Source organism: Rhinatrema bivittatum, chromosome 12, assembly GCF_901001135.1.
Source record: "Rhinatrema bivittatum chromosome 12, aRhiBiv1.1, whole genome shotgun sequence".
Classification (NCBI taxonomy): Eukaryota; Metazoa; Chordata; class Amphibia; order Gymnophiona; family Rhinatrematidae; genus Rhinatrema; species Rhinatrema bivittatum.
The window spans coordinates 38,122,425-38,143,963 of NC_042626.1; the positions used below are offsets into that span (position 1 = coordinate 38,122,425).

The following is a 21,539-nucleotide window of genomic DNA, read 5'->3' on the forward strand; positions in this document are numbered from 1 at the left end:
ACACAGGACTGGAAGTTCAAAATTAAGAAATGTCAATGTCTGTACAAATGAGTGTCCCTTCTCATTCTATGTGTAAGTGTTGCACTCCAGGTTCCAAGTAAGTGAGAGAGTGGTGGGCCCCTACTCCTGAGGGGTCCCAGGCTATGACAGATTCCTGTTTGATTTTCATAGCCCTACCTGGATCCAGCAGACTTCATCTCGTGAGCCAACCTGCGCGTGGGTGCCGTTCAAAGATCCTGTTGGGGGTCTTCACTGATGCTCCTCAATCTTTTATTTGTGGTGTTTCTTCTTGTGAGCCCACTGACCCTGCAGCCCTTCACTGACTTTGGAAGATTACTAACAGGGCTCAGTGGCCTGGTCTCTGGATCCAGAGGGGTAATTTTTCCTCAGAGCTCCAGACAGTAACTCAAGCAACTAATGGTTAACACAGTTCAAATCCTTAATACATTCTCTGGATCCCTCTATATTAGCACTTGACCTGGCAGGAAGCGCATAGGCAGGTCTTTCCTCAAAGATATTCATGGTGACGTGGTAGGCTTCATCCAAATGAAAAGGACTCACTCCAATAGGGTTCCTCTCTCTTTTAACTCCCTCCTCTAACTCCTCCTGAATCTCAACCTACTCCTCTAGTTACAGTAGGGTCCACCCATTCAGCCACCTCATAGAGGAGGAGCTGTAAAATGGTGTTCTGTCTTGCTTCTTGTTCTTTTTACACCAGGTGATTTCTGGTGGTCAACCCGTAGGGGTACCACACAAACAAACACATTTTTTAAATTTTGTTTTACAAATGAAAGGATATGTTTCCAACGAAAGCATGTTCCTATTCCATATTAGGTGTTGCCACTCAGCAAACAGATTTTAGAGCCACTGTAGCCAATGCTTTGAAATCCTCAGCTCAGTTTGTGGCAGTGGCTAAAAAAGCTAAACAGAAGGCTAGGAATTATTTGGAAAGGAAAAGAGAACAAAACAGGAAATATAATATTTATTTATTAGTTTTTCTATATCGTGTTCAAAATTAAGTATCACATCAGTGTACAAATTAATCATGCCTGTTATAGGCATTTAAAACAGCAAATTAAAAGAAAATACTATTCTATCTTAAACGTAAGCAAATAAAACAACAATAAAATATCAGAAATACAACATTTTTAGAAAAAGATAGAAATGTATGTTTAAGAAATGTAAAAGCTAAAAGAAATTTGGCTAAGCAAAAAACTTCTGATCTCACTGTCAAGCTGTCCTTAAGGAAAGGCCTGTAGAAAAAGCCAGGTTTTAATGCTTTTTTAAAGGCTTCCATGTTTGACTCGAGTTGCAGCTCCTGTGGAAGATAATTCCACAGCAGAGGGCCAGCAATAGATAATGCCCGATCACGCACTGAATTTAAATGAGCCAGTTTAGGGGAAGGTACCAGTAAGAGGCCAGTATTAGCTGACCTAGTAGATCTTTGTGGAACATGAAAATGTAAAGATGCAGTGAACCATTCCATTTTGTTATTATACAGAGTTTTATGTATAATGGATAGAGCTTTGTATTGTAAACTGTGAGTAATGGGTAACCAATGAAGTTCTTTAAGTATTGGTGTAATATGCTCAATTCTCTTGGTATTGGTTAGTATCCTAGCTGCCGTGTTTTGAAGAAGTTGGCGTGGTCTTGTTGTGGTAGCAGGTAATCCCTGTAGTAAAATGTTACAATAGTCCATTTTTGCAAAAATGAGAGCTTGTAATACTGTCCTAAAATCTTGCTTCAATTCATGGTGTGACCCCACCTGGAGTATTGTGTAGGGTTGCCAACCGGCTCTAGATTTTTAGGACAAGTTGATCCAGTCTGAGTTTTACCCCATTGCATGCTGGGACTTATTCTTATTTCTTTATTGCATTCCCTAAGAACATCAAGACTATAAGTAGTTAAGTACCTGCATGCAGGGGAGTAAAACCAGGACTGGATCAACCTCTCCTGAAAATCTGGAGCTGGTTGGCAACCCTAGTATTGTGTGGGGCCATATCTCAAAAAAGATACAGCAGAATTAGAAAAGGTCCAGCGAAAACAACAAAACTGATTAACTGGATGGAATAACTCCCTTATAAAGAAAGGCTTGATACTTTAAGACTTGTTAGCATGAAGAAGAGATGACGGAGACATGACAGAGATTTATAACATCATGAGCTGTGTGGAACAAATTGATAAAGGACATTTACTCTTTCTGGTAGGATAAGGGAACACTGTATGAAAATAACTAATAGCAGATTTAAAACTAATTCCAGAATGTATTTTCTTCAGTCAACACATAATTAAACTATGGAAATAGTTGCCAGACAATATGGAGAAGGCTAGTAATTTATCTGAGCTAATAAAAAGGTTTGGATAAGTTTCTAGAGAGCAGGTCTATTAACCATTATTTAGTGAGATAGACTTAGGTGTCTCCACCTCCATTTCTGGGAGTGTGCAACATGGAATGGACTTTATTTGGGATTTAACGGATGCTTCCAAAAGACCCAGACCGGCCACTGTCAGAGTCTGAATTCTGGGCTTGATGGACCGTTAGTGGTCTGTCGCAGCTTGACACTTTAATTAATTAATTTATTTATTTAAAAATACTTAGATTCCGCAACTTCCATTACATACGTATTCTCCAGAGTGGAGCACATGCTAATCGTTCATAATAAAATAACATGCATGTCAGTAAACTAACTTAAAACATTTTAAGTTCTTAGAAGCCATTTTGCTGGATTATCATTGGGTATAAAATCTTATAAAATCCAGGGTACTTTTGTTCGCGCGTGCGCTCTTTTTTAAAATGTACCTCTAAATTTCCTTGCTCAGGCTGAAAGAGCTCAACCTGGTCTATGACAACCTGCATCCTGGAACCCGGCAAGCAGTTTACAAATGGATTGAATCCATCTATTCATCCACAATAAGCAAGAACACTACAACCTTGAACAAGAATGGGAGCCAGGAAATGGAAAAGGGTAAGAAAGCATAACTCTTTGAACTGCTAGAAGGGTTAGCTAAATTTGGATCAGGGCAAGTTACTGTCGTGCCTTGGCTGTTACCTTAACTTCCATTGCACCCATTTCCATACAAGAGATCGTCCTGCTAAAACAAGCTTCAGGTAAACCTCAATTCCCATGCTGCTGGCTGGCTCAGTTCTTCCTCATCTTTTCCTCATAAGAAAATTTTAAATCTACAAGGACAGCATAGAGTGTAAAAAAAAAAATATATATATATTCAGGTTTTTGCTAACCATCCCTAGGGTTCTGGTAGGAACCTCTACCACTTCACATGGAGACATCCATTTACTTCCTCAGAAATGTGGATCTTCTCAGCTGTCTGCGCCATACCACAGTGCCTTCAGCAGGCTCTATTCTCCCCCCCCCCCCCACAAACACACACACACACACACAAAAGACAGGCCAATCCTGGTTTTATCCTGTGCACAGAGATGTAAAGAAAAGCAGGAAGACATCTATGTGCCACAAGGTAAAACTGGGACTGGATCAGCACTACCACAAAATATGGAGTCTACCCTCTCACAACTCCTAGCTTTACAATGTATTCTTCGCTCCTCTGCAGTTTTATACTTTTTTCTGAGAACTTTTTGTGCACATAGGGAAGGACAGCAAAGGTTCCTGGATCACTGTGGATGTCCTGCAATTACTGGACCGCTTCATCTTACAAGCTCCAGTTTCTACTCTAAGTGGCATAGCGGGTACTGCCAACAGCACCGTAAGGACCCTTACTTTATTCTACTAACAGCGTGCAGTTATATAGCACTTGCAGCACTGCGCATGTTGAGCAGTGCTATAGAAATAAGTAGTAATAGCAGCATGTACAGTTCAGATTTATTTAATTTTTTCTACTGATGCTTGGAGTCGGGTCTCAAAACAGTTAATGATCATTTTCCCGTTTCAAACCAGGAGCAGAGTCGGTGCAAGGATATTGGGCAGCCCTAAGTGAACCTTCAGTCTCGGACCTCCCCCCATACACACCTGCCTACAAGTACAGCATCCACCTCTCATTCTCCTCTCTCCCCCATGCCAAGGTCTGCATCCCCCTGCCCTTGCCTCCATCCACAGTGCCCGACAGCGTTCCTTTTCTCCATCTCCCACCCCCGCCAAATGAAAAAGTCTGGTTCATTGGTTTTTTTCATTTCCAAACAAATACACATCCCTACCAATTTACCCAGTTTCTCTTTCATGCCCATTTTGTTTCTCCCTATTTTCCCCAGAAGTTATCTAAGCAGACATTTCTGACTCAGGGGAATAAAACTGTTACTGAAGTCTTTCTTTTTGCTCGCTATGAGCTCGCTCCATTGCAGGGTGCAGGGGGAGTCACCTCCTACGTGTATCAGAGCGAGACGTGGAGGGGGCGCTGTTCTTCCTTCCAGATTAAACTTGGAATCGATTGACCCCCATCTCATTCTGCATATTCCCATACAGTACACACATGTACCCCTTTTGGATCCTATGCTAATTTTCCTTTCTTTTCATTTGGGTTGCGGCGTGCAACATTTTGCAGTAGTGCGCACAAAAAACCAAAGCATGCACAGTCTTAATTTTTTGAAAAGCCCACACCGCAGGCTTTTTCCCCTACCCTACGGACATTGCCCAAAATATCCAGGACCCAAAGCTGAGCAGGAGCTCAGTCCCCAGTCTCTCCTGCCTCGTTGGTTCCTTATTTCACAAAGGTGCCAGGCGACCCAAGGCCAGCACCAATTTGAAATACATCCGTCCTTTAAAATGGCGTCAGCCAAGGGTCCGCCAACATCATTTTGAACAAAGGAACCGAAGGGGCAGAAGTGATTAGGGACCAACTCTACTCCTATGTGTACCCTGGATATTGTGGATGAGGTCTGGTGGGGGCCAGGCAGGGTGGGAGAAAACCCTGGGGAAGGGTGGGGGCCTTTTAAAGTCAGGCTGTGCAGGTCTTGGTTTTAGGGTGCACTATTGTAAAATTGTTTGCATTAAAACCAAAACCAAACCAAACCAAAAAAAGAAAGAAACAAAACAAACTGCTCCCCCTACCAATCAACCAAATGAAATAGAAATATTTACAGCATTCAGGTCCTTACGTCTCATCTCTTATGGCTTTTGGTGCAGACCCCGCACCATTTTGGTTGCATCTTGCTGGACCCCTCCCATCTGTCTATATCTTTTCAGAATTGCAATCTCCAGAACTGGATACAAAATTCTAGGTGAAGTCTCACCAATGACCTGTTCAGAAGCACTATCACCCCCTTTTTTCTGCTCGTCATACCTCTCCCTATGCCCCCTAGCATCACTCTGGCTCTGGCCCTGGCCACCACCGTATAACACTGTTTTCCTACCTTAAGATCATCAGATAGTATCACCCCATGATATCTCTCCCAGATGATGCACATCAGCTTCTCATCCCAAGTCATGTATTGTTTCTTCATCCATTCCTCTGCACTTTACATAATATGTCTTAACCTCCCAGGATTTGACCACTTCTCAAGCTTAGATTTCTTCTCATTCTGTCTGCTCCCTCAGAGATGTCCATGCTACTACAGATCTTAGTGTCATCCAGCAAAAGGCAAGCATTTCTTTCTAGCCCCTCCATAATATCGTGCATAAAGATATTGAAGAGACCTGGGCCCAGGATCGATCCCTGATGTGCTTCACTATTCACCTTTCTTCAGAATGCATTCTCTTTACCCTCTCCCTCTGTCATCAATCAGCTCGGCTCAGTTTCTTATCCAGTCCACTACCCTGGGACTCATCCCCAGGCTGCTCAGTTTATTCAAAAGCTTTGCTGAAGCTCCCACAAACCGCATTCAGTGCATGGCCTTCCTTTAATTTTCTAGTAAAACAATCAAAGAAGTTGATCATATCTGACTTTCTGCAACCCGCCTTGGGCCTATCTGAAGGGAAAGGTGGAAATATCACATGCATCTAAGTAAGTAACATAAATAAATCTCCCACTGCTTCAGATCCTGCAACCCAGGTCACCGTCCCTTCCTTCAGCAGAAATTGTTAATTTTCCCACCTGGTGCACAATATATTTCATGTCGCTACCAAATCATTGCTGCAGTTAATATACACAGAATTAGAGCTGGACTAGAAAAAAAACAACACTCCACAATTCATTAGAGCGGGATTATGAATCACTAAGTGGAATCCAAACTGGGGCCATCATTTCAGGAGGTTCTCATATCACAAATTTCAAGGTTGTGTTTCTTGAATTGCTAAATGGAAATTCAGGAACTACCATCCATGCATGCAACAGGAAGGAGGGGGGGAAGCAGAGAACCAAAACTGGATCAGCCTGTCCAGGAAAAATGGAACCAGCGGGTCGCCTTATCTCCAAACCACAAAACACAATTTATGACCCAAATGAATCATTAGTGGGGGGAGCTTTGTGAGTCATCATGCACAAATGCCAAGTATTGACTTGATGCCTGCCCCACACCCACCACCACCACCATGTGATACATAAAGTCAACATGTACAAGGATAGCACAATTTCGAGTCAACCAGAAGCTTAATAATTTATACCACGCGTATATCTCCGAGGGTTCATTAATAATAATTATTAAGGGCTTTATGTGACAAATTAAGCTTTAAGCCACATAAAAGTATCCAACTTGCATAGTTTTTACTCTCTTGCTGAGCCAACAGTAAATCTGCAGGATCAGAGTGTTATCAGCGTTGCCAAATGAATATAAACCGGGCATCGTAAACAGCTCCTTACAACTGCTAAATCACAGCTCCCGAACACCTGAACAGCAAAGCTCAGCAATTTCTGTTCCATTCAAGAGCCGAATGTAGAGTTTTAAATAATAGTTAAAGCGTTCTTGATCAATTATGCCAATCCAGTGTGCCTAAGAATTTACACGTGCCGTCTCTCCCAGTGTTTTAGTTTTGAAGATGAAAAATGTTTAGTATTTCTGGTTGCCCGTAAAAGAAATAAATAAAAGAGCATTTTCAGCACATTGGAGGTGGGGGAAGGAAGTGGGGGAAGAAAATCAGAGCTCAGGGGAATGAAGGATTAATAGCCATGGATACAACTACTGCAGGCATGGTGTAGGCAGATGAAATTTCTCTCTTGTGTAATAGCTCAAACAATGCAGCATAATTGTGATTCTTTGCAGCTCATACTGTTTCAGTACTGGGAACCACCTTCAGCTCTGCCAGCACACCTCATTCCTGAACAAGAGCTCGAGTTGCCACATGACCCAGGTCAAGCTTGGCAGGCTGATCCGGTGCTGGCTTAGCCTCGTTCTGTCTGTGAACTCGTAATCATGCCTTTCCTAGAGCCCTACAAGTCTGTAGGAGAAGTGGGGAATCGCCAGAACAGAATCGGCCTGTCAGGGCTCACCTGGGGCAGGTGGCAGCCCTACCAATAACACACTCTCTCTAGTTTTCTAATCCCAGATCAGCTCTGCTAATGAACTCCAGTCTTGACGTTCAGCAACCCCTGCTGTTCTAATCCTGGATGTATACATAAACGCACTGACCTACTAATTCACTTCAGTCCTGACTTTTAGCATTCTGGCTGTTTAATTTCTAGAATCTCCAGGCAGCTCTGCCAATTCACCTCAAATTCCTCATCTGACACCCCCTAGGATTTTAGTATTGACTCCACAGACAGTGGTCTGCAAATGCAATGGCTGGAGTTCAGGTACTCAACCAATTAGTATTGTGAAGGCTTCAACATACACAGTTTTGCCAAAGTACTTCAATTCTGACCTTCAGTAACTGCTGCTATTTCAGAATGATTGTCCCTGTGCAACTCTATTATTTATTTATTTGTTTGTTTGTTTGTTTTTATATACCGATATTCGTGGTAGCTTCTTACCAGTTTACAACAAGTATAAAGATAATAACAGATAAAATATACATAAAATGAGAATGATAAGATTAAATAAACAGGCATTGTAAATAAAATATCTAATCTAACCTAAAAAGAATAAAACAGAATAAAACAGTAAAAACATAATAAAAAACATTTTAAAACAAATAAAACTAGGCTAAAAATACTTTCATAGGAACAAATCTCATCACATAAATTCTTGCAGGAATAGCCATGTTTTCAATTTCTTTTTAAATGTCTGCAAGTTTGCTTCTAGCCTTAATTCGGATGGTAGGGCATTCCATATAGCCTATCATCTTGTTTCAGTCCAACCAGCTGTACCTCTTGTGATTCTTTCACATCCCTCTCTCATGTAGTATCTCTGCTTCAGTTCTGCATGGTCTGTGCTGTTCTGTGCTGAGGTTAGAATGTGAGTGAAGAAAGGGCATCCTTAAATGGCTTAGATGTTGCTTTTTATTTTTTTGGCTCAGCGGTTTCCCTCTGCACCTTTAGGTTTCCCTATGAGAACCAATGCCCTACAGGTACCACAGTGTCATGAACCTTCAGTCACAAGCACTTGGGTCACCTTCTCTGCATGTTTAATTCCCCTTCTATATGGTACTGTCATTGCAGCAACAACCTATGTCCAAAGGCAACAGATCATGGCTCCTTCTGGAACCAAGTATGCATGGAAATGGAGTTTGTCCAACAGTTCTCACCAGATGGATTTGTCTCCCCCATCCCCACCACCAGAGCCTATGAGTGGATGCTTTTAAATAACATTCCCAGTGCCAACGAATCCAAGGAGCAGTAGCTGAGCTCAGGAAACTCCAGGTCTACCATAAGGCAGCCCCAGATCTTCGAGCTGTCCCTAGCTTTACGTCACATGAGAGAGGGCCAGATTCTGCTCTGCACTGAATAAGGGAGTTGATCCTTCTGGTTTCACACCACAGCAGCTTGATATATTTACTTAATGCTCAACAGCATAGACCCATGATCATCACTAATGGAGAACCTGTGCTCTTTCAGCTCTGCCAGTTTTATAATTCCAATACCACCTTGTGGAGCAGACTCTTTGACTTAAATACAGCCCAAGCCAGGATCCTCATCGAAGGACTCAGCAGCAAATGCAACGTGAACATCACCAATGCCAAAATCATTCCCAGGTAACACATAATCTTCATTTATTATCCCCAGCCACCAGTGCTGGATCACCTCTCGCTGCCAGACTTTCAACCAGGTGAAAGGCGCCTGTATTAGAGTGTGCACTAATATATATATAGGCTAGTCTAGACTGCTTTATTTATATATATATTACAGCTGGGGTACAAGTTGGCAGTGCGAAGGATTTCAGATTCTACAAAAGGGATGGAAAGAAGCTGGCATAGGTTGTTCCATGAAAAATATAAAACTGCTTTCACATTTTCTTGTGCTCTTTCTGCAGTATGGGGCAGCTAACCTGTTTCTATGCTAACCTGGTCAATCAGATGAGCAGCACAGCACAGCAAGCGCTCATGAATTCACTGGCTAACTGCAGCAGGAACACCAAAGATGTGAGAGATTAGCTGCGCCTTTCTTTTCCTTGAGAGCTTCTAAACCTGGGAGAGAGCAGGGGAGCCTGGCTGACTATGTATGCGCAGGGACCTTCACTTTCAGTCAGAACAAACAAGAAATCAGTGCAAAAATGATTTTTCTATTGATTTTTCTCCTGTGTGTTACATCACAGTCTTTTTTTTAATTTTTCCCCACTGACATTTTTGTTATAACATTGAAATCCCAGGAAAAAAATAAAATAAAAACTGAAAAGGAAGGACCCTGTGTATATGACATCCAAGACAGGCTGAGTCGGTTTGGATTGTCTGACTCTCTCCCCCCCACTGCTGCTTTGGTATTCCAAGGGAGGTGAAGTATTGCTTATCTTCAGGAAATGAGGACCCCAAATCCTAGAAACCGCAGTGAGACAAAGGTGACATCCCAAGGACAGGGCGGACATCACAGAGCAGCAAGAAATCTTGGGGACAGGGAGATATGGCAGAGCCTGTAAGCAGCGGGGAATCCTGGGGGGGGGGGGGGGGGAGAGGTGAGGTGAGGTGACAAAAATCAGAGGAACTGTCCATTGTGGCCTAGCATCACACAAACTTTTTTTTTTTTTTTTAAATCTAAAAAGCCTGTAACATGATAGTGAGCCACAAAGAAGAGAGATTACATACAACAAACTCTGGAATGAGGCACTCTGAATGGGCAATGTCCTGAGGGCATGAGGTTTGGCTTAAAGGTTCAGGCTCCCTTTGAGAATGAGGTTCTGCCTCTTCATCTCCTGGCACGGCAGCACTGTCCTCCCCTCCCCTCCCCCCCCCCCCCCCCCCCCCCCAATCCCCACTTGTTTAATCATTTTAAGAGAATTGCAACCACACGTTTCTAGTCATTTCCAGCGGTTTACATGTAAAACATACAGAGATTTAAAAATACAGGAAAAACAAAAAACTGTACATAGCAGTGTGAGGAGCAATTTATTTTCCTTCCCATCCTTTCAGGTATCCCCTCCATCCCACACTGTGGCTTCCTACCTTGTTCTTACCCCTCTCAGAGAACTGGACTGCACTGGAATTTGGCTAATCCAGACTGCTTTATTTTGAGCCAATATTATGCATCTTAGATATTGTCACATCCTCTGCAAAGGCAGCAGAACTGGGAAGATTGCTCAGAATATTAACTTGCCTGTCTCTTGGCTTTGTTAGATTCCCTTTTTCTTTTATCTTGTGTCATTTTTATTATTTGTATTTTTCTAAGTTTTGTTTTGGTTTTGGTTTTTTTTTTTTGGGGGGGGGGGGTGGGAATAAAGTTGTTTGTAGCTTTCATTGTTCACCAGTTCCTATATACACAGATTTATACATTTATTTTTTTGGTTTCTTCACTTTTATTTAGGTCATTTTTAGAAACCGTCTCCCCCAAGTCCACTCATTGCCTGTTCATATTGTATTCCTATGACACATGATCGTTGTGATACCCGACTGGACTTCTAATGAGGCTTAATAAATAGCCCTCCCCACCCCCCACCCCGTCTAGTCCTCCCTCCCCTATATTCTTGGCTACATAATAAATGAGGGCAGTAGTAGCCAAACAGAAGGAATATGTCAAAACTTTAAACACTAATACAGTTGCGGTCATAAGTTAACATAGCCCTGGCAGGATTTGTAAGACATGTAGCATTTTAAGAAAATACGAGTGATCAGATAAAATACGTCTGTTATTTTTAATGTGTTCCAAATCAAACTATTATATATCACAGAATAGGAAATCATTAAACAAACCATAGCAATAAAAGAAATAATAAAATGGTCCTGTTCAAAAGTTTGCATTCCCTTAGTTTTTATTATCATGTATTGCCCCCTTTTGCATTAATGAAGGCTTGCAGTCTTTTGTGATAGTTGGGAATGAGGCCCTTTATTTTCTCATGTGGTAGAGCTTCCCATTCCTCTTGGCAAAAGCCCGCAGATCCTGTAAATTCTTGGGTTGTCTAGCATGAACCGCATGTTTGAGTTCTTCCCAAAGTGGCCCAATGATGTTGAAGTCAGGAGACTGTGATGGCCACTCCAGAACCTTGCTCTGCTGCAGCCACTGAAGGGCCGACTTGACCTTATGTTCCTGATCATTGTCATGTTGGAAAGTCCAAGTGCACCCCATGCACAGCTTCCTGGCTGATGAATGCAAATTTTCCTCCAGTATTTTATGATAAGATTCTGCATTCATCCTGCGTTCACTTTTGATTAAATTCCCTGTGCTGCTGTATTTCAACCCCCTCCCTCCCCAAAACAGCAGAGATCCGCCTCCAGGCTTCACGGTAGGGTTGGTGTGCTTCTCTTCATAGCATTTATGGTTGTGACCATAAAGTTCAATTTTGGTTTCAGCACTCCAAATTATTTTGTTCCAGAAGTTTTGAGGCTTCTCTAGGTGCTGTTTGGTGTATTGTAAGTGGGCTGTTTTGTAGAGTTGGTGCAGCAATGGCTTTTTTTGGTAACTCTGCCATGCAGCCCATTTTTGTTCAAGTATCTTCCTATTGTGCATGCTGAAACAGCCACACCACTTTGTTTCAGAGAAGCCTGTATTTCAGAAAAAGTTGCTTTGGGTTATTTTCTTGTCTGAAATCTTTCTTGGTCTACCTGACTTTGGCTTGGTATTAACAGAATGAAAAATCCAAAAAGGAAGGACAACAAAATTGTCAATGTCCTTTAAAATTTAGAACATCTTTATTCTATGTCAGGCAAATATGTCAGCGATATCAACGTGAAGCTTCTGTTAATTCCGTAGGTATTGCTGACATATTTGCCTGACATACAATAAAGATGTTCTAAGTTGTAAAGAACATTGACAACTTTGTTGCCTTCCTTTTTAAATTTTTCATTGATTACTTTTTGTTGGACTGTTCGCCCCTGTTGTTGCTTGATATTAACAGAACCCATAATTCTCCAATTCTTGATCAGAGTTTCAACAGTACTGATTGGCATTTTCAAATCTTTGTATATCTTTCTTTATACTTTTCCTGATTTATAAAGTTGAACTACTTCTGCTGGCACATCCTTTGACAGTTCTTTTGCTTTCTCCATGTTTTAGTAACCACCAAAGTCAGTGCAAAACCAGATGAAATGACCAGGGTTTCATAGATTATTTATATGCAGACACTAATTACAATCAAATGAGGTACAGGTGTGGATACCAAACCTTCATTGCCATCTGTTACGACTGTCGCTGCCCGACGTCTCCACTCTGCCCTCCTTACCTCTCTGGTGACTCCTGCGGTTGATGGACATTTGGCTGCCGTGGCATCTGCCTGCCGTCATTTCCGGCGTCCCCGGACCGGCTTGGGTGCTGCCTCCCGCCATGCTGTTCAGCTGCCTTAGGGCGCACACACCGCGTGGCCCTGCTTCAAGTACCTTCAGTGGCGCGAACCTCAGGGGTGTCCCCCTGTGATGACGTCATGCATCCAGGATATAAAAGGCCTACACAATTGCTAGTTAATCGAGTTAGCAAAGGTTTCTGAACCAGGTTTCCTATCGGATGGGATTCACTCTCCGTACCTTGCAACTCTGCCTCCTTCGGACCTACTCTATTTGGGGTACCCGCTCCTCGGGGGTCTCTCTCTCTTTTTATCTTTCAGGTCGCAGTCTGGAACCGGTACTCGCTCCTCGAGGGCCCATGTTCCTGGACTCGCTACTTGAGCTACACTTCTGCCAGGAAGACACCGCTGCCTATAACATCTGTGAGTTACCATCTTTATCTCTCAGAGCTATTCCCTGGAACCAGGTACTCACTCCTCGAGGGCCTGCCTTTACTCCAGTTCCTGTGCTCCACTCGGAGAGACCACTGCATGAGTACATTACCAACGAGGCTCTATTCCTGAACTATGCATATCCTGCTACTACTCACGATATCAGTTCTCTCTATTACAGCACAGCCATTGGGGGATCGCTGTTCCAGAGCCTGAGGGACTACAAGCCCAACCGGACTACTTTCCAGCTCACTACTGCCACCTCTGGTGGTTCACCAATCCTGTATAATAAAAGAACTAGTGTGTGTGTATCTCCAATGCTGAGCCTGTCCTGTGGCCCCTCATGGGACTTCCCCCTGTGGGCATGGTCATCTGCCACAGGTCCAGGGATCCCCCCAAAACCCTTACAAATAATAACACCATCTCAACCAGTGTGTGCCAACTTAAGTGTATATTATTAGCCCAAACATTCAAGGGTATGCAAACTATTGAACTGGACCATTTTATTATTTCCCTTATTGCTATAGTGTAATGATTTTGTTATTCTGTGATGAATAATAGTTTAATTTGAAATACAGTTACAAACTTAGGGGGTCATTTTCCAAAGGTATCGCACGCGAAAAGGGACTTTTCGCACGCGATACCTAGATCGTGGCAGGTTCTGGGCGGCGTCCGCACCAGAAGGGGAGGAGTCAGGGCGGCACAGGGGCAGACGCAGCAAAGACATCACTGACGGCGAAAAGGTAAGGAGTCTTATCGCCGTCAGTAACGCGGCCAATTGCACCACCTTTCACGGTGATGCTATTGGTTTGCGAAAGCCGGCAGCGATTGCACCGCAGTAGTGCGATCGCTGCCGGCTTTCGCAGGCCCATCCCCCACCCCGCCCCCCCCCCCCCCCCCCGCCTCCCCATTACCGCCGGATTTTCTAAGTTCTGTACCTGAATGTAATCCACTTTGAAGCGCTGAAAAAAGTGCGAAAAGCTGAATATAAATTTTAAAAAACAACCTTAAAAATAACAGATGTTTTGTCTGATCATTCATGTTTTCTTAAAATGCTACACATCTTACAAATTCTGGCAGGGGTATGTAAATTTTTGAGCACAACTGTATTTCTTAAGGACCAGAATAAAAGCCAGAATGATAAAATAGCTTAAAACGTTTTGCTTTTATCTCTTCTAATGGCATACTGAATTACCAGACAGATTTGATTTTGCAAATATCTCATTCAAGGACATCTTTATATGAAAAGCAATATTCCTGGTTCTTCTAGTATCTTTAATATATATCTGACTTCCCAGGTTAGGTGTTCAAGGTCCTGCAAGCTCTGTTTACTCCTCTCCTGATTTGTATTATGCTTTACAACAAATTGCATGGATCATTTTATAAAATGAAAATATATGCAAAAATCCCAATAGATATTTACATATAACAAAATTACCTTGCAAATATTTTGTAGCATACATTATTTAGACAGCTGCCAGAAGCCCTTTATAGATAATACCTCAAAAGAATATCTATAGTCACATGTGCACATCTGGAATAGAAAACAGAATCCAGTGCTTGCACTGCTCGACAATTTGTAGAATATGAAGGGAGAGCAAGTTACAATCATACAGCCTAGTTAATGGACTTACTATTTGCCTGCAATCAAAACTGTTACTGAACAGGATTTAAAGCTAACAGTCTGAATGTACCAAGGTGGTAGGGATGCGATGTAAAGTAGCTGGGTAAACTGGTTTCCAGAAGAGGCAGCAGGACCTCTGCTATAGAGCAGGTAACTTTGCATGATCTAAAACATCCATCCCATGCATCTTTTCAAAATTAAAATCTAGGAAAATAAACTAAAATAAAGTTGCATACTTGTTTGCTGATGTCTGTAGTTCAATCACACATCAAATGTTTGATGGATTCTGTAAATATCATATATCTACCCATGCTGGTCTTTCTGCTTAAACCTGTTGGCTCTTCTGAATTTTCCTATTTATTTATGGTCTCCCTGATTTCTTTCCCAGGTGTACCAGAAGATTCTCAAGATGGTTCCTTCTCAGAACCTGACGGCTGATGAACTGAAGAAGCTGGGGACTGGGGCCATTGGACTCAGTACCAAGCAGATTGCCAATATATCAGACAGTATTATTTCCCAGTCCCTGGAGTACTTTGGCAAGCTTCAAGCTTGGTCCAAACAGCAGTGCAAAACCATAGTTAAGAAAGTAAATGTAAGTCTGTTCAATTAAATTCTTACAGATTATTCAGCTTTCAGAGCTTTGAGTCAAAGGGCTTGTAAAGTTGACGCCTACCTCATGCCACCTGCGACAAGCTGATCCAATTCTGGACTTGGCCCGTTGCACATATGGGCTTGTAGTCCTGCTTTTCTTAGAGAAAGTGAAACCATAATAGGGCAAAACCAGGACTGGCTTATTCTATCAGGACTGATGTGGGATGGCAGCCCTAAGTGCTTTGAGAGCATAGGTTCATGAGTGCTGATGTAACCCAGGTAGAACATGGATTCTAGGGCTCTGATACAACCTAGAACTTCAGAGTTCTAATACATCTAGATGAGTGTTGCAGGATGGGAGATAGATTTCTGCACTGTAGTAGTTGAATAATTTAGCAAGAATTTCAAGTTTTCCTTTTTTAGGTAAGTGAGCAAGATCTCGCTAAGATGGGCTCATTGATAGCTGGTGTGAGTGTCTCTGAGTTTCGTAAAATGAAAGCTGAAAATCTCCTGAAGGCCCTTGCTGTGAAAGATGTGTCAGAGGCAACACAAGTCATGTCAGCAGCACAGAAAAGGAGCATTGTCACCACGGTGAGTGGCCTACAGGATGCATGCTGTAACCCAAGTAGAAAAGAGAGGCAGGTGGTGCTTTAAATCTGAACTGGATTTAAATGGGTTAAAGAGATCGGCAATCTACCAAGTCAGAGAGCCACTCCTACCTCCTATTTACTTCAGAGCATTTTTAAATAGCATTTTACCATGGCCCTGATAACATAAGATGGTGGAAGCAGAGATAACCTCACAGCAGGCAGGTACAAATGGATAGACTGAGTAGTCCAAGTGGTCCTCTTCTGACATTTTCTGCATTTCTGTTATCCCTGCAAAAGGGACATTGAACAATCAGAATCAACATTTTAATTGGATCTGAAAAGGTCAACGGAAGCATTACTACCTACAACTTAATGGCTGGCTGTAAAATTCTTCATTGTATGCATAGTTATGTGGCCTTACTTGCATAAAGCAAAATGTCTTTAGTTCAAATTTTGTTACAGTTGCTGTGTACAAAAAAGTCACTTTATATGTCGGGCTGGGACAGATAGCCAGCTTGGAATAAATCCTGCCTCTTCTGGGATATAGAGTCCATCATGTCTATTCTCTTACATGGCAGGCACTGAAAGGCGGTGATATAGGCAAGATTCTCAACCAATTACCTGAGAATCTCATCAAGGAGATTCCTCCAAGTAAGTTGAAGGATGTGAACAGCAGTATGGCAGAGGAGATCTTAAAGAAATGCCAGACCTTGAACAAGGCCCAGGTAAGTTTGCATTGATCAATGGAGAAGAGAAAGCTGGGCAGAGATCAAGACCAAACCCCTGACACTGGCTCAGCTCTTGCCTATCAATCATGAAAGACTAGAGCTTGAACAAGGTTTCCATGATCAGAATTCTTGCTGCCTAGGTGTAACAAAGGCAGCAAAGTTTTGTAAATTAGAGATGGCCAAAAGTACTAAATGTTCCTTCAACTCTTTGGGCATTCTGCAGTGAATGCTGCAGGAATGCTATTTTTTCCAGTTAATAGAATGATATTCAATGTTAATTGATTGTATCTATAGAGTAATCAAATGTGCTAATATACTACAGTTCAGGTTTAACAGAACATAATTAAGCAGAACATAATCTCCATGGTCATTCCAGATCTGCAAGCCCTAATGGTGGGGGTGGACATAGATGAGGTTGATATTCAAAAGACTTAAAAGTTAGCTATCTAAATGGCAAAACCCACATATTCAGTGGGGGGTGCTCTGAGGACTGGCGGGAGGTGTTCCGGGGAAGAATGGCATTAGCTGGATAAGTAATCCAGCTAGCACTGATATTCAGCATTAGCCGGATAAATGTAATAAAAGCTTGTGTCATAAAAGTGATATTGATGACAGTTCATTCTCTTGTACTAAATCTAACAAGTGGGAAGTGCTTCAACAGGAAGATAGACATGTCCCATGCCACTCTGCCTTGCTGCTATATGTCTTATCCTTCACCTTAGGAGGGTCTTTCTTTCACTCATCATTGCGGCCATACCCAGACAACAAGACTTGAAGGTCTTGCTATTATTCTACCTTGCTGTCATACCCATACTTTATACTGTGGGGTGTTTTTGCCACTCTGCTTTGCACCTCACATGGTGTTTATGTGTATTGGTGCCACTCTTTGTTCTGCTTTGTCCATTTATTGGTGCCTTGGGGTTTTTTCTGCTACCTTTTATGCTTCATTCCCCTTTCTTGGTGCCTTAGGATGTTGATGCCACTCTTGGTGCCATTTTGCCTCTTATGCTGCCTTCAAGGGTTCATGCCTCTGTTATTGGTGCCATATTTCAAAACCTTGGTATATCCTTCCCACTCCTGATCCATCTTTGATGGTGCTTTGGAGAACAACTGCCACTGCTGATACCTCTTTTCCCTTTTATGGTGCCTTTGGCTATTCATATCACTTTTAGTGCCATGTTGACATAGTCTTGATTCGCTGGCATATCTTCATCCTTCTGATGATGTCTACTTACCATCTAAGTGCCCTATTAAACAAATGAATAAACCAAATGCAAATTTTTCCTTTGTGCATTCCTATTGTAGTACACTATATAGGCATAGCTGGTCAGCAGAATGCCAAGCCAAGGTTTGTAACTATGCTTGCTGAGCAGTGCTGTTGATTCTTTTGTGTCTTCTACACTATGCTCTTCTCCAACGATGCTGCTTGTAAATATTTGATAAGCTCCGTTTTGCAAGTCCATGTGTACAAATCCCTGAAAATGCTTCATTACTTAATTCCGTGTGTACAGCGACTATTTGACCTGGTCCCTACTGATGCAGTTTGTCAAAACACGGTCCATGTCTGGGGACCTCTAATGTATTTCTTTATCATTGAACTCTGCCTTATCATACAACTATAATAAAACTTCCTGAGAACAGCATAAACTGGTGGACTTAAGTTTTGTTTCCTGACCTCCTATACTGCATCCACTTTGTGGTTTGGATTTTACCACCTATTTGTGTGTCCTTTAACATAGAAACATAGAAATGATAGCAGAAAAGGACCAAATGGTCCATCCAGTCTGCCCAGCAAGCTTATGATAGTATCTGCCATTCTGTGCAAGTTACCCCCATGCTTATCAGTTTCCCAGACTTTAAAAGTAAGGGCCCTCAATAGTTGCTGTCTGAATCGAATTCTCCTTTACCCCTTGCCATTGAAGCAGAAAACCATGTTGAAGCTGCATCAAAAATATCTGGCTTATTGGTTAAGGATATTAACAACCACATCAGCAAGTTACCCCCATGCTTATTTGTTCCCCAGACCATAAAAGTCTGGAACCTCATTACTTGCTGTCTGAATCCAATTCCCCTTTCCCCCCTGCCATTGAAGCAGAGAGCAATGTTGGAGTTGCATCAACAGTATTAAGGCTTAATGGTTAAGGGTAACCACCGCACCAGCAAGTAACCACCACACCAGCAAGTTACCCTCATTCATTATTTTCTTCATTTCCATCATTTCCATCCTCTAGCCTTTAGGAATCCCATGACCTTTTGAATTCTTTCATTGTTTTCATCTTCACCACCTCCTATGGAAGGGCATTCCAGGCATCCACCACCCTCTCCATGAAGAAATATTTCCTGACATTGGTTCTCAGTTATTCTCCCTGGAGTTTCATTTCATGACCCCCCCTAGTTCTACTGATTTCTTTTCAATGGAAAAGGTTTAACGATTGTGCACAATCATTGATGCACAATCATCATTAAAACCTTTCAGATATCTGAAGATCTGTATCATTACTCCCTACACCTCATCTCTTCAGGGGTATACATATTCAAATCTTTTAGCCTCTCCTCATAAGTCTTCCGATGCTGACCCCACACTATTTTGGTCACTCTTCTTTGGACCGCCTCCATCCTGTCTCTATCCTTTTTAAGATGTAGGCTCCAGTACTGAATGCAGTACTCGAGGTGAGGCCTCACCAAGGACCTATACATGGGCATCACCACCTCCTTTTTCTTACTGATTATTCCTCTTTCTATGCAGCCCAGCATTCTTCTAACTTTAGCTATCGCCTTGTCACATTGCTTCACCATCTTCAGATCATCAGACACTATCACCCCAAGGTCCATCTCCCAGTCTGTTCACATTAGTCTTTCATCGCCCATCACATACAGCTCTTTTGGATTACTACACACCAGATGCATAACTCTGCACTTCTTGGCATTGAATGAATCCCAGCTGCCAAATCCTTCCCCAGTCCTCAAGCTTTTTTAAATCACTTTTCATTTTCTCTACTCCTTCAGGCATGTCCACTCTGTTGCAGATCTTAGTATCATCGGCAAATAGACAAACTTTACCTTCTGTCGTTCACAACGATATTGAACAGAACAGGTCCCAAAATTGATCCCTGTGGCACTCCACTTAACACTGTTATTTCTTCAGAGTAGGTTCCATTTACCATTACATGCTGTCTCCAGTCAGACAACCAGTTTGCAATCTATGCCACTACTTTGGTACCCACTCCCAAGCTTCTCATTTTGTTCTCTTATGTGGGATTGTAGCAAAAGCTTTACTAAAATCCAAGTACATCACATCAAGTGCCCTTCCTTGACCCAATTTTCTAGTCACCCAATCAAAAAATTCAATTGGAGATGGGATGTTCTTACAACTGTGGGTGATTGTTTTGCACCTCTCAAGATACTTTAGGTCTTCATGCCACTCCATTGTGCTGCTTTGACTCCCATTGGTATCTTGTAGTTTTTCCTGTCACCTTTGCTGCTTCATTCCCCCTTCATGGTGCCTTGGGGTATTCATGCCACTCTTGGTGCTATTTTGCCCTTCTCATACTGCCATGGGATGTTTATGCCACTAATCAGTGAAAATTCTTTTTCACTCAACACACAATTAAGCTCTGGAATTTGTTGCCAGAGGATGTGGTTAGTGCAGTTAGTGTAGCTGGGTTTAAAAAAGGTTTGGATAAGTTCTTGGAGGAGAAGTCCATTCACTGCTATTAATCAAGTTTGACTTAGGGAATGGCCTCTGCTATTACTGGCATCAGTAGCATGGGATCTTCTTGGTGTTTGGGTACTTGCCAGGTTCATGTAGCCTGGTTTGGCCTCTGTTGGAAACAGGATGCTGGGCTTGATGGACCCTTGGTCTGACCCATTATTAGCATTCATGAAGGTGAAGGCTAACTGTTATCTTAAAGCTGCTATGCATCGATCAGACACCTACCAACACAAAGTGAAGGAATTAAATATTTAGTACCACATCTAAACAGTGGCTTGGCTCTCATTCCTTTTGTGTTTGCCTGTTTTACAATCCACAGTCCATGCTGTAGTATAATTGCACTGCCAGGTACCTAACAGCATTGCTTCAAGAAGTGTGTATAATGACATCATGGCATATATCCACCTTGCCCCACCACTTAATAGAACAATTATCTTTGGTTGTGTTCCTTTATAAGAAGATAAGATTTGCCATACTGGTTCAGACAATAGATCCATCAAGCCCAGTATTCTGTTTCCAGCAGTGGCCAATCCAGGTCACTCGTACCTGGCAGGATCCCCAAAAGGTAGATGTATTCTATGCCGCTTATTCCAGCAATAAGCAGTGAATTTTCTCAAGTCCACTTTAATAATGGTTTATGGATTTTCCCTCCAGGAACTTGTCCAAATTAAACCTAGCAACATTAAAAGCTTCTACAGTCTTTGACCCAACTCCAGCTTGACTCAGTAGTTCTGGATCCTGTTTATTTCCCATCTACATTAGCAGGTTCAGATGTACCAGAGAAAGAGCTAATAGCATAGAGCATCGGAGAGTCAAGTGCAAATAAGCAGTCATCGAACATTGTGCCCATGTGGGACAGATTTCTATGAATTGGGTTATATATAGCATCATACGTATCCCAAATGGTCTCTGTCTTTTTTCAGGCTCTAGTACTAATGAAGGTGGTGTCACTACAAAAGTTGAATAATACAAAGGCAATCAGGTAAAAACTAGTTCTTTGACTACTACATTTGCAAAACAGATAAATTTCTGTATCTTTTCTCCTCCTTTCTCTCATGCACTGATAATAGAGAGATGAAAGACCATTCATTGTGAAATCAGAGCAATAAAGGACAATCATTCATTCAGATGGAATGTTACAGTCCTGCCCAGAAGAGCAGTGAAAATCAATGTTAATTATTCCTGTGCAGAAACCTCTAGCACACTCCAAGCTTGATCA

The 21,539-nt window shown here is 42.1% G+C and overlaps 1 protein-coding gene across 1 annotated transcript in view; it reads left to right on the forward strand.

The window, feature by feature from the left end:
- The window catches only part of LOC115074536 (otoancorin-like), a 91,316-nt gene that overhangs the window by 35,706 nt on the left and 34,071 nt on the right, over positions 1–21,539 (forward strand). Inside the window, exons 5-12 of the mRNA XM_029574092.1 lie at positions 2,821–2,966; positions 3,608–3,723; positions 8,839–8,975; positions 9,254–9,362; positions 15,088–15,291; positions 15,714–15,881; positions 16,459–16,605; positions 21,244–21,302. Coding sequence (XP_029429952.1) covers positions 2,821–2,966; positions 3,608–3,723; positions 8,839–8,975; positions 9,254–9,362; positions 15,088–15,291; positions 15,714–15,881; positions 16,459–16,605; positions 21,244–21,302 — 1,086 coding nt within the window. The remainder of the gene's footprint in view (positions 1–2,820; positions 2,967–3,607; positions 3,724–8,838; positions 8,976–9,253; positions 9,363–15,087; positions 15,292–15,713; positions 15,882–16,458; positions 16,606–21,243; positions 21,303–21,539) is intronic.